Source organism: Macadamia integrifolia, chromosome 11 (genome assembly GCF_013358625.1).
Source record: "Macadamia integrifolia cultivar HAES 741 chromosome 11, SCU_Mint_v3, whole genome shotgun sequence".
NCBI lineage: Eukaryota > Viridiplantae > Streptophyta > Magnoliopsida > Proteales > Proteaceae > Macadamia > Macadamia integrifolia.
The window spans coordinates 18,267,541-18,281,475 of NC_056567.1; the positions used below are offsets into that span (position 1 = coordinate 18,267,541).

The 13,935-nt window shown below is 38.8% G+C and overlaps 1 protein-coding gene across 1 annotated transcript in view; it reads right to left on the bottom strand.

Annotated features, from left to right (window-relative positions):
- Positions 1–13,935, bottom strand: part of LOC122093950 (molybdopterin biosynthesis protein CNX1) — a 58,085-nt gene that overhangs the window by 27,111 nt on the left and 17,039 nt on the right. The window contains exons 8-11 of the mRNA XM_042664515.1: positions 13,826–13,930; positions 13,420–13,722; positions 349–506; positions 143–249 (exon numbers count right to left, since the gene is read on the bottom strand). Coding sequence (XP_042520449.1) covers positions 143–249; positions 349–506; positions 13,420–13,722; positions 13,826–13,930 — 673 coding nt within the window. The remainder of the gene's footprint in view (positions 1–142; positions 250–348; positions 507–13,419; positions 13,723–13,825; positions 13,931–13,935) is intronic.

Below are 13,935 nucleotides of genomic sequence, written 5' to 3' on the forward strand. Positions count from 1 at the left end.
AAAAAAAAAAAAAATAAATAAATAAATAAAATAAAAAACAAAAACAGAAACATAACAAGATAACGGAGAAAGAACTGCAGACACCCCAACTTTCCTTTTGTCAATATGCATAAAAGCAGGAATATCACAAGGATGTTAATACCTTCAAACTTTCCTGCATCATCACATACAGAAGACCAGGTGTTTCTTTCTCTATCACACTTTTTGTTGCTTCTGGGGTAACATCTCTCGGAGTAAAGCCAGTGCCACCTGAAACAAGAAATAAGATGAAACTTAATAAGAACACAAAATATAATATATATTTTATTTCCAACCAAAAGGAGAGGCGACCGGTAATAGCAGCCTCACCTAAGGTTAGAATGAGGTCGACTTTGTCAATATCACTCCATTGCTTTAGAGCATCTCTAATTTTGCTCACTTCATCTGGAACTACAGCTGTTGCCGCAACTTGTGCTCCTCCTAATCTTTCAGATGAGGAATTTACAAAAGATACCGCCCTTGGACCACTGTAGATCCATTAGGTTCAATAGAAATTTTAGTGTTATAGATCACTATGAAATTTCAAAGCACAAAAATGAGAAGGTGATCAACATACAAATTCTTGAAAATGTGTAAAGTCGTAAATTAATATTGGAATCTTTCATCACGGAAAAAGTATGAAAAGGATGATCTAGTAATTACATCAGAAATCTGGTAAGCGATCTTGAAAAATCCAAGCCAAACTTGAGATCATTTGATTTGTATGTTGGTCAAACTTGAGTACTGGAAACACTCTCTCCATGAAGCGGGGGTAAGGCTGCGTATATTATGACCCTCCCCAGACCCCAGCAGCAGGAGCCTCGTGCACTAGGTACACCCTTTTATGTTGGTCAAGGAAAGGTCTAGTTTTCCCAAAAAAATAATCCAACTCCAGAAGAAATTTATAGAATTGAAGTTAGAACCTATTAATCACTGAGTTCTAATTGGTGTTGCAAAGTATCCAATTCCACCATGTCTCTCTTTGACATGGAGTAAAATACACTCTGCGTTACTTTTGCATCAATAAAGTGACCTCTTTGAAACAAAGATCCAAAGAGATGTATCCAGATGCTTTCATGGATTTCATTAGGAAAAACATTTATAAGAATTATAGTATGTTATGTACCAAAATTTAATATTTAGACATTGCTCTGGGTTCTAGTATGGTGCTTGGTTCCAAGAGTAGGTTTATGGACAACACTGAGAGTACGACTTGACGATGTGATCCATAAAGTCCCAACTCCCAAGAGCCCTCAAGCTCTCTTGGTTACCTACATAAATACTTAGATACTTCTATTTTACAGAATACCCAAGCAAGGGTGACCGAAATATACCCATACCATAACACCCCCCACCCCAAAAAAAAAAAAAAAAAAAAAAAAAAAAAAAAAAAAAAGAAGCTTAATTGGCCTCTTTTGTTAATGCATTAATGGACTGGAGAACACATGAAAATTCCAGGCTGGTCAAAGCATACTCAGACTGGAAAACATCGTGAAAATGTCAGGATGGTTAAGCATAAAAAACTAATTCAAAGGATACACCCTACTCCCATTGGAACAATTAGAAGCATTACAAAATTAACTCCCCAAAATTTCTGCTTTACCCCAAGGCCAAGCAAGAAGATGTATCCTAAAAAAGATTAATGAGCTCAAACTCAGACCAACCTGCTCTCAAGTACTTTCTAGTCAAATGTGTTATAATAAGAACATGGATTAATACCCAAAGTAAAGAACCTTGTTGTATTCTCTAACATCACGTAGATAAACTCAGGCAAGGTATAAGATCTCGCTCTCGCCCTCGTTAATCCAAAAGAGAGAGATCTCGCCGAGATCATGTATTTTTTCTCGGTCGACTTAGTGGTTGGGCTCGGTGGCTATATGGTCTTTGTAGCCCCTAAAAATTGGTATTTATCTTATTTCAGGCCTTCTAAACACAATGGAAACATCAGTTTTTAAAAAATTAAACCTAAAATTATACTTTGACTTCGTACCCTATGTAAGTAGTCTCCGACTCTTTGGACCTTAGGGTAGTATGCTCTATTCCACAATCCACATTCCACAATCAACACATGACACAACATAATCATAAGAATTTAAAAGACATCACATATTAGAAAAGTAACTCTAAATGTGGATGAGGAGGTAATATTCTCTACTCTTTAAGCTTCAATGAGTGTAGGAATGGAAATCCTCATGCAAAAGCACCAAAATCCTTGCTCCTTGGTGTTTTTTCTTCAAAAAAGTAGAGAGAGACAGAGGCGAGACATGGCGAGATCTCGATCGAGTTTTTGTACAATTTGTATCTTGCCATGCATCTCGTCTCGCCTTTTTGAAAAAACAAGATGTTAGCGAGATCTTGAACCATGAACTCAGGGTAGCAAAGATGAGGATGTTGAGATGGATGTGTAGCAAAACTAGAAAGGATAAAGGAATGATTTAGATCTGATTTGGGAGTACCTCCAATACATGATAAGCTACGAGAAAGTTGTTTGAGGTAGCATGACCATGTTCAATGGAGGCCTTTGGATGCTCCAATAAGAAGAAGCGATTTGTATCGGACTAAAAGAACTAAAAGAGCCAGGGGCACGCCTAAAATGACCCTAAAAGAAGCAAGGAAAAAAATGCATAACTTAGGCATTGTATCAAGTATGAGCTCGAATAGAGCTAATTGGACAGATCCACGTAGTCGACCCCATTTAGTTCGGTTAAAGCCATAGTTGTCACGGTGCTAAAGAAAATCAAAGCGTTGGAGGGCTGCCTAAGCGCTTAGGTGACAAAGCACACACCTTAAGGCGAACAATTGTTATTTTTTTATTTTCCCTATTTTCTAACATTATTTAGTATGATATAGATACTTTGTATCATCAAAAATCAACATTAAGCCATATCACGTAGGCTGATGTTGTGGCTGGCCTGCCCCCATCTCTCACCCTTCCTTCTCCTTCTCTCATCCTCCCCTTCTCATCCTCCATTGTCTTCTTCCTCCTCTCTCTTTCTTTTATTCTTCTCCTTCCTTTTCTGTCACATGATTAGGAGGTCGAGACCCACCCTTGCCAACTCCCTCGAGATTCCTTACCGTCAAGCCTCAAATCTGGCGAGTTTCTTGAGCCGATGCTCATATCTTAAGAGATGTTGTGCCGCTGGCTTTACTGCAAATCAGGTCTGGTCCTTGCTGTTGCCGAGTTCTCCGCTCTCTGCTGTAGCAGTCTAACCGTAAGCCACTTCCTAGCTCGTGTGTAACTTGCCGCTGACCAAGCCACAGCCTAGATCTGGTTTTGCCGATTTCTCCATGACCTCCCATAAAGATTCGTTTGCTCTATCGGCACCCTTAAGGCCAACCACTTGCATGGCCAGTAGCCTGCAAGGATGTCAGCTATACTTGGCCGACAACCGCCTCGTCATTGCCCTCCACAAGGCCAACGCCCCACAGCCATGGCTGCCTTTCTATCCGGAGGAGCTCCGAATCTGTCTTGGCGGCTAGGATGTTAAAGTGTTGAGACATGTTGAGTAGGGTTTGGTGAACCCTACTTACTTGGAATTGCCTTGTTTACCCCTCTTCTTTAATTTGGGCTTCTTGGTTCTTGTCTCTCGACCCATGTTGAGTTGTGTTGTGCAATTGGGCTTGATTTTTAAGCCCATGTGGGCTTTTGTGATGTAATAGGCATGTCTTTTATGACATGGTTTTTAGTCTTCAAGCCCATTAGGCATTGGATGTAGTCCTTTCTGAGTTTTGGTCACTCTTATTGGGTTGTAATCTCCAATTGTACTCTCCCTCACCTTCTTTTAATGCATTTATTTATTCACCCAAAAAAAAAAAGTCATCAAATATCAACATTAAGTCATATCAAACTTTCAATATGACCACCTAGATTTTTTTCCCTCTCTCATCCTAAAAGTTTACATGACCGCTTAGATTTTTTCCTTAAATAATAGTTAGAATAAAAACAAAAATAATGACAATTGCAGAAAGAAACAAAAGAGAAAGTTGGGAAGTAAAATTTTCATTTTATGATTGTTTCAAAAATCAAAATCCTCGCTTTCCCTTGACGAAACCCTAAGCGAAGGTCACCGCCTTGGAGCAACCTAGCCGGCTCCCTCCACCTCTCTCTCTCTCTCTCTCTCTCTCTCTCTTCTCTCTCTCTCACTCCCTCTCTGTCCCTCTCTCTTCTTCCTCCTCTCCTTCCTTTCTCTGTTTCTTCATCCCCTGCTAGAGCTTCATCTCGGTTGGAGTCTCTTCTTGGCTACTAGCCCCATAGGTCACCATCCTTGCTGGATCTTGTGCTCGTCTGGATTCCCACTCGGCCAACAGCCTCCTTCTTGGCTGCCAACCCTGTAGGTCACCAACCTTGCTAGATCTCAAAGCTTGTTTGGATTCTCACTCTACCAACATCCTCATCGCCTCCTATCCTGTTTTCTTGTCCTCGCACTAATCGCCATTATGCTCCGCCTGGCTTGGTCTCCTGCCAACCTATATGGTCTACAGCCGTTAGCTGTCGGCCCTGCTTAGCCAGCCTCCCGATCTTCCTAGCTCGCTCGACTTTTGTCGTTTTTCTGCCAGCTTGATGGAGGGCCAGTAGAGAAAGGGAAGAAATCCCTGAGAGAATCCAAAGTTGCAGGGGAGAAGAGAAGAATCACACAAAGGGGGGAGGAAAGGAGGTCACACATCTTGTACCATACTCGGCACATTCAATTCAATTCATTCTTAAAATATGCCTGATAATTTGGGTTACAGGTCTATATAATAAACTGAAATTAAAAATTTCCTGATTAAAATCTCGAACTGAAATAGCAACTACTAATTACTTTTTTAAGTCTAACTAATAAAATTAGAAACGGAATAAAACTCAAATTGGTAACTCCCTACTTGACTAACTACCTAAAATAAAAGATTACATATCTCCCCAAATAAAAAAACTCATTATTTCCTAAATAAAGTAAATCCTAAAATATACTACTGATCCCAAAAATCTAATCGAACTCATTTCGTCTCGGTTAAGATTGCCCGAAGGGTCAACCTGGTCTAGCCTCAGTTCTGCATCATCTCCTCCGATGTTGAGAAAAACTCGTCCATGAGTTTTAAAGAATGATAACAATAAAAACTCACAAGCAAGGGTGAACTGCTTGTTGTCTGCATCACAAATAAAATCCAAGATGTGAAGTTGTGGTGGTGCGTTCAAGTCATGAAAATCGTTGGGAAGAACGAACTCATGACGGTGAACAATTGGCACTGCATTAATGTCCTTCATTACTTGATCCACGATCTTCTCACTTCTGTTGTCATCACCTATTCCACAATAGGATGGTCTTCCACTTGTATTGATGCATTTGGTTCGTCTTGTGGTTATACTACTGGAGGTATCACTTTCTTCGACTCAACCAATCCATGAAGATTAAATTTTTTATGCATGTGGTAAGCCTGGAGGGTGCACATAATGTTGTCACGATTAAGGATGCTTGCTCATTGTTCCAACCAACATCGACCCAACTTAATGATGAGCTGAGGAGAGTCGAACACTTCACAAAAAGCACCATCATAATAATGAGAAACAGAAAATTCAACGAATAAATCATCCTCTGACTAAAAAATAATCTGATGGTTTTTGACAACATATCCACCACAGATCTGGAGACGAAATTGTCGTGTTGTCTCTCATCAATCAACAAATAAGCAGGTTTTCCATTTGGCAGTCACACTGTAAATTTGAACACAAAGTATTCCATGATTGGAACACTTGTGGACCCTCCAATTCACAAACATTCAATTCACGAGCAAGAAGTGGCAAATAACTGAAGTTCCTTAAAGAGTGGCAGAGTTATAATTATAAGGAAGATCAATTAGTAACAAGAGAATGTATAACATAGAAAGGGGAAGGGGTAAACTTGGAAATAAGATATAAGGAGATAAAATAGAATAAAAGAGAAGGGTAGGTGCAGTTTTGGAATAAAAAAATGAAAGAAAAGGGGAAAATCATGGGTTGCTCTGCTTCTTGAAGACTTACTCCAGAGAGAGAAAGAAACACGAACAAAGTTGTGGCAAGGGAGGACAGCTTCACGACAAAGGAGGAGAGACTCAAGAGAGGATAGGGGGTGGGGGTGGAGTTGTACCGAGGCTATCGTCTCCTACTTGGAGTCGAACCGAAGAAACCAAAACAAGTGGGAGATCGTGGGTGCTGTGATACGAGAAGGAAAGGAGCCTTACGACTTCAACGGTGGGAGCTTTGAAACCAATTATGCTTTCTCCTCCTCTTTTCTTATCCCTGCCTCTTGATCTCTCTTCTCTTCTTGTCATCTCGTCTTCTCATCTTCTTGTCTACTCGTCTTCTCGTCTTCTTCTTTTTTGAACTTCTGTTGTCGCTTCACTTTTTCTTTTTTCACTCGCTGAATCCTAGCAAGTGGGGGGGCAAGTTTCGATCGTTGAAGAGAAGGCAGTGGTTGGGAACTAAAGGAAGGGGTGTCCTCTATGAGTTGAAGGGAATGGATGGAGTTTCGGTTGAAGTAATTCTTTTTTTTTTTCTTTTTTTTTTTTGTCTTCGCTGTTATAGACTTACAACAGGGAAAGAAAAAAGGGTGGAGGGGTTTTTCTTTAGAAGGATCAAATAGGGGTCATGAAGGAGGTAGCCGCTGTGAAGTGAAAAAAAATTAGGTAAGCAAAGGGTTTGCTGTTCTCTATGGTAGAACAGTGATGGGAGAATTAGGATGGAAGCAGAACAGATAAAGAGAACGAAGGAAATGGATCCTTCGGCTCTGGTACTACTTGATGGAGGGCCGATAGAGAAAGGGAAGAAATCCCTGAGAGAACTCAGAGTTGCAAGGGAGAAGAGAAGAATCACACAAAGGGGGTTAGAAAAGGAGGTCACTCGTCTTGCACCATACTCGGCACCAAAACATTCAATTCAATTCATTCTCAAAAATCTATCTAATAACATAAACTAAAATTAAAAATTGCCTAATTAATATCTAAAACTGAAATAGCAACTACTAATTACTTCCTTAAGTCTAGCTAATAAAACTAGAAACGAAATGAAACTCAAATTGGTAACTCCCTACTTGACTAATAACTACCCAAAATAAAAGATTACATATCTCCCCAAATAAAATAACTCATTATTTCCTAAATACAAATATCCTACTGATCCCAAAAATCCAATCAGACCTGGTTCATCTCGGTTGAGCTTGCCTGAAGGGTCAACCAGATTTCTTTGTGTTGCATTTAAGCCCATGTGGGATTTTGACTTATTGGACATGTGAGTCTTGAAGCCTTTTGAGCCTTGGATGTTGAATGGGCTTCTTAGCTCTTGTCTTTTGCCCATGTGGGCTTTTGTTAACCTTTTAGGGTTTGTTTCTATTTTCAAGGCTATAATCTCCCTCCCCTAGGGTTGGCTTTCTATGTTGGCCCCCCTCCCCTTTGTATATTCCTCTCTCCTTGGTAATGAATTTCATAAAAAAAAAAAAAAAAAGGTCATAAAAATCAACATTTAGAGAAATGCTCTAGTTTTATAATAAGTTTGACTGGTCAAATAATTTTATTAATACATAAGCCTTTTTGCATTAGATATAGCACAAAACCAACTTTCTAATAGTTTACGTTAACTTAAATATGAGTTGTAATGACAAAGTTATGTTATGTTCAAACTTATTTTAAAGTGCGTGAATGCTGTTAAAATCGCATGAATGAAAATAATTTTATGGACATCAAAACAAAAGATTATTTTACCGGACTTTCGTTTATTAGCAATTTTTTACCATTATAAGATTTATACAATTTTTAGAATTGAGACAAAACCCCAGCATTTGAAAGTTGAAAATCGCCCTTACAACCCAATTTTTGTTTTTGGACTGAGAGGTTGACTTTTTATCCTTTTGGAATTTGATTTTTAAACTATTTTTATTGAATTCAAATAGGGGGTATTTGCTTATCTATGAATGCATAAATAAGTGCAAAAATATAAGGCGACATGCAGTGCAATAAGGCGGCATTGTCTAGGCCCCAGGCAAACTGCCTGGACGCTAAGGCCACACCTTGACAAATGACAACTATGGCTAAGGCTGACTTCTTGTTGTTGTTGTATTCTCTAGATTTTTCTTAAAGGAAGTCAATTCAGTAAAATTAAGCGTCTTATTCACCTTCACAGCCACAAGTGTCGCGAGTAGTTACTGTTATTGGGAATAGTTGACATAGTTCAGATGAACAAGAAGAGATAAGATGAGAATTTTTCACTTCGATTGATCCCTATGTATACTTGAGTTGAATCTGAATCTGCAAACAAAAGAATTGTCATGGGGGACATATCAAGAGTTGCTGAATTTGACTTCCGATTGAAGGATGGTCGTGAGATCTGATTCGGCATCATTACAAATAAGTTTTTTTTTTTTTTTTTTTTCAAGACAGGAAGAGTTGATGCAATTCAGAAGAACAAGAACGTTAGCAGCACACAAAGACATTGGATTAGACCAAGAATGGACCAATATGTTTAATTTTGGGTGTCCAATGGGTTATATGGGCCATAGATTAGTATTTTTGGGCTAATTGTAATGGACCAATTCTATAAGCCCAAACATGGGGGAATGGAGTCCTATACGGGATTAGGTGTCAGTTCTATTTCGCTAAGTTCTAGAGGAATTTTTATTGCGGAAAACTTAGGTTGCAAGGGATTGCTCCTTCCACACATGGGGATTTCCTATTTTGCTTATTTCCATAAAGTTATAATTAAAAAGGAGGGATCATACCCACCCGAGCGAACGAATTGAAAAATTTGTTAAGCATATGCTTGCTGATTTCTGTGAGAGACAAAGCATGGTTCTGTGGGAGTCAGAACTGCTCTACTGTCGGATGCAACAGGGGGGAACCTTGGTGGGATGCCAAAACCAGAGTCGGTCGAATTCCTTCTCCACAGTTAGGTGATAGACCGAACATATCATTTCTTCTTCTTCTTCTTCTTTTATTCTTCAAGTTCAGATCTACTCCTTCACTATAACTTGCGCATATCAGTTTCCTACATTAATTCTATTTACTCTTTTCTGTCCATTAACATATGTTAGTTTTAGAATATAGGAGAAGTGTGCCACAGGGGCACAATGGGGATTTCCCCCCTCCACTAACCCTATTTAGAGTGGGTCGGCGGGAGAGGGTATATTTGTAATTGAGTTACGACCTATACTCCTGGTTGGGTTAGGACTTGTACTCCTGTTATGACTCTACTTTGCTTATTATAAACAAAGAGCTGCAGTCTCCCCAATTTTGCTCTCAACATGGTATCAGAGCTAAGGTTCTGATCTAGTTTTTTTCAGCTACTTTTCTTCTCTCCTTTCCAAGATCGCAGGCCCTCTCTCTCTCTCTCTCTCTCTCTCTCTCTCTCTCTCTCTCTCTCTCACACACACATCTTCCATCTTCTTCACAAGCATGCATCTCTCCCACTTTGCCTTCCTAACTACCTATAGGACAGCACCAATAAGGTCATTCATGTGAATCTAATAGCTGTCCTATACATCACGTCAATATTTTAACAAAAAAAAAAAAACTTTGAAAAATTAGGGTTCTGTCCTATCTATGACTAAGCCTATTGTAATTTTCTGACCAACCTATTGCTCTTAGAAAAGGCACTAGGAATTGAACTCAACACCCCATATCCCACGTTGTTTCATATGATTCTCTTTCTCTCTCCTATCGTGCTTTTGTGTCTTCTCTTTCTTTTGCTCATGTTCCCCAGATTTGGCAGAAAGCTCTTGGAGATAGAAAATGGAAGGCCACAATGGTGGAATGCTATATGGGAACTTGTGACTCTTCCTCCTGGGAAAAAACCAATCGGTTGTAAGTGGGTGTTTATAGTGAACTAGAAGATAGATGGCTTTGTAAATAGGTACAAGGCGAGACTTGTGGCTAAAGGATTCACTTCGACATATGGCATTGACTACAAGGAGACATTTGCACCAGTTGCCAAATTTTGACCTCTGTGCAAATGTTGCTCTCATGTGTTGTGAAACTAGGATGGGATCTGCAACAACTTGACGTAAAAAATGCTTTCCTCCATGGAGAGCTCGATGAGGAAGTATACATGGATATTCCACCAGGTTTCTCCAGTAAGAGAACTCAGAGCCAAGTTTGTAAATTGAAGCATGCTCTTTATGGTTTGAAGCAGTCACCTAAAGCTTGGTTTGGGAGATTTCACCAAGGTTCAAAATACCGGATTTCGACCCTTGGGGAGGCCAAAATTCGGTAACCAGGGAAATTTTCCCTGTTTGGGGTAACTTTGGTTTCAAACCCTAAAATGTTTTTTTTTTTTTTTTGCCTATTTTCTGTGTACATCCTATTTAAGACATTTCAAACTCATTCACATAATTGGTTCATAAAAAAACACCAAAAGTTATACTTGTGGCGTTAAACAAAATTTTAGTAATGTACGTTAAGTCATTGACTAAAACTATACTACATAAGTGCATATATAAGTTACTAACTAAAAATGTGAAATACATGATTAACAGTTTGAAATAAATAAAACATAATATAATGAATCCAAAATTAATAAGAATATTACATAATTATGAGTTATCTCTCAAGTCTCAAGTCTCAAGTCTCAACAGTTAACGCTTAACACTCAATTCCAAGTAGTCTTTAAGTAAATTCTATAAAAAAAAATGACTTTGGGGGAAGATGGGATTTACCTTTTTTGGTCCAAACTCCCTTTCTTTGGTAGATTTGCTATGAATGTGCAAGATCCAAGCTTAGAATGAATATTTGATAGCACAAGGGAAAAATCTCGAGTGGTTTCACAAGTTTGCCACTTCACAGAGAAGAAATATGGGGAGAGTGTTGAAATTTTGAAATAAGAAGGCTTGGTTTCCCATTTAAGAAGGTTTTATAAAGATTTTGGTTTCCCATTTAAGAAGGTTTTATAAAAGTTGGTTCAACCCAACCCATTGGTCCACTCGAACATTCCCATATTACGGTCGAAATGTGGGAATTTTGGTCGATACTGGTCGAACCCAGTGGCTTTTAAAAGTCACATGGTATTTGGTATCGGAGTCCTGGGATAGCGTGGAATGTGGGAAATTTCGACGGTATCGATGTAAACCTTGAACCATGGATTTCACAAGGCGATGACATCTGGGGTATAAGCAAAGCAATGTTGACCACACAATGTTCATAAAGAGGTCTGGTGATAAAATTACTATTTTCATCATCTATATGGATGACAATGAGGTGACACAGAATGATAATGCTAAGATTGATCACCTCAAGGACTTCCTTAGTCGAGAGTTTGAAATAAAGGATCTTGGGAAGTTAAGGTAATTTCTTGGAATTGAAGTTGCTCGATATTCTAAAGGCATCTTTCTATCCCAGAGGAAGTACATCCTTGATCTATTGTCAAATTCTGGTTTATTAGGTTGTCGTCCTTCTAATACACAATGGGAGCTAGTACATAACTCAAGGAAAAAGCGGGTGAATCTGTTGACAAAGGGCATTACCAACAGTTGGTCGGCAAACTGATCTTCCATACTCAGCTTGATATTGCTGTGGTTTTTAGTTTGGTGAGTCAGTTTATGCATGATTCCTATTCCTCCCATATGGAAGCAGTCCTACGTATCCTGAGGTACTTGGAATCTACTCCAAGAAAAGGGATTCTTTTATCTCCTCATAATCATCTTAGAGTTGAGGCCTACACAGATGTTGATTGGGTTGGATCTCCTAACAGAAAGTCCATCTCAGGTTATTGTACCTTTGTGGGTGGGAATCTTGTCTCAAGGCGTAGTAAGAAACGAAATGTGGTAGTTCATTCTAGTGCCCTTTATTTATGACTCCTATTTGGGTTAGGACTTGTACTCCTGATTGGGTTAGTACTTGTAGTCCTGTTATGACTACTCTGCTTATTATAAATAAAGGGCTTGGGTGATCAATTAGAACACTCGTGCATTCTCCCCATTTTTTCTCTCAACAGTTAGTCTTCTTCTTCATTTCAGATCCCATCTTAGAGTTGGAACAGCCACCAAACCAATCCATTGATCTCCCTTCTTGTTGGAAATTCTTCTTTTTCTTCTTAGTCCCCCCCCCCCCCACACAACACCATCTTTTAAATTTTGTTAGTCGTTTCTATTTTCACCTTACTTGCTATTTTATTTTGCTTTAGTTACTGATTCCATTCTTAGTTTCTATTTAGATAGATTCCACTTACAAATCTCAGTTCAGCTACTAATACCAGTTTTTTCTAATTCTGAAATTCTGTTTCCAGTCAATTTCTATTTTAGTGAACCACTGATATCACTTAATCTGACCATTGAAATAACCTCCAGTTTTAAGGAAACCCACCTTGTGTTCATTAGGCCAATCAACCAGATCAGATCCCCCTACACCAGGTTGCTGGCTTTCTCTATTGAGGGTTATTGTTGACCTGCTTGTGTTGACCTGTCTAACTTCAGTCCTTGGATGTCTAGATATCCATTAATAATGCTGAACGGATTTTTTAGAGATATCATCAAATATCTCAAAGTTGAGAGTAGAGGGCCCCTATGAAGGTGAGATGCTTCGAACAATCAACAATTTGTTATATAATAGAAATATGGAAAAAGAAAATGAACTAAAGGTATGAAGTGCTAACTGACATGATCGTTAAAGTACCATGTTACTTCATTGACCTCAGCTTTTGTCCTCTTCATTCATTCATGGGATACACTACCCCCCTGGCCCCTTTCTTTATGGTTGGTGGATAAAGCAGTTGACTTTCAGCTAAGCATTGTATATCCTGCTGACTTGACAGACTGCCTTACAGTAAGGAGGATGCTAGATAAAATGGAATTATCATTATGGACACCTTTCAGTAAGGTGCCAAGTTGGATGAGCTGCTTTCCATAATACTCTATATTATATCCTGCTGACTTGACAGACTGCCTTACAGTAAGGAGGATGCTAGATAAAATGGAATTATCATTATGGACAACTTTCGGTAAGGTGCCAACTTGGATGAGCTGTTTTCCATAATACATTTGGTGATATGGAATAATCACCAGTTCACCCTTTCACCGAAATAGAAGAGTAATGTATGAAAAATTTATAAACAGAAAGCAATATATTCATTAGCATGATGAACCAGCATTTGTAAATGTCTAAAGTGATTTCTATCAATAGAAAATCAAAATTTATTTTAGTAACTTTCCGAGGATAAAATTTTTGTTAGAAATGCGGAAAAACTAAACAGATAGCCAACATGGAATATTTCAAACAGAGATACAATCAATCAACATCATGAAATTCTGTCATTTAGAAGTAAAAAATCAGACTTTTCTTTATAACTACGGAAGGAGAAGAAGTTTAAAGATGTGCAGGATAACTCAACTTAGGGCTAGCATGAAAAATGTAAAGTTTCAGACAAGATACAATCCAACAAAAATAAAACAACAAGAACTAGCTTACCTTCTATCGGGCCCTGCGCCTGATGCAACAGTATCACTCACAGTAAGAACAGCTACTCTAAACCCAGCATCTTGAGATTCAACGTTATTTTTATGGGATGTACTTGTTGAAGAAGGATTCAAATCTAATGAGAAAGAACTCTCACTCACAGGAAAGTTGCTCAGATCAGAAATAACAACAGCAGGCACAGAAGTCCCAGCGGAAAGCATAGTGCCTGTTGCTGGCAGCTCTAACAATGCATTTGCAGATTTCATACTTAGAATCCTGCTACTCATCTGATGACCAGTGCTTTCAGCAACAAAACTGTAACCATATAAGGGTCCAATAAATTATCTTGAGCCATGCTCATCAAACAAAGATCTACCGTTCCACATACATATCTGCAATGAAGAGATTCAATTCCTACCCTGGATTGCCGGATCCATCATTAACCTTCCATCTAATAATGGCACGATGAAACTCTGGTCTGACTGTATCTGTCTTAATGGGCTGTGCAAGGCGAGTATGCACTCTGTT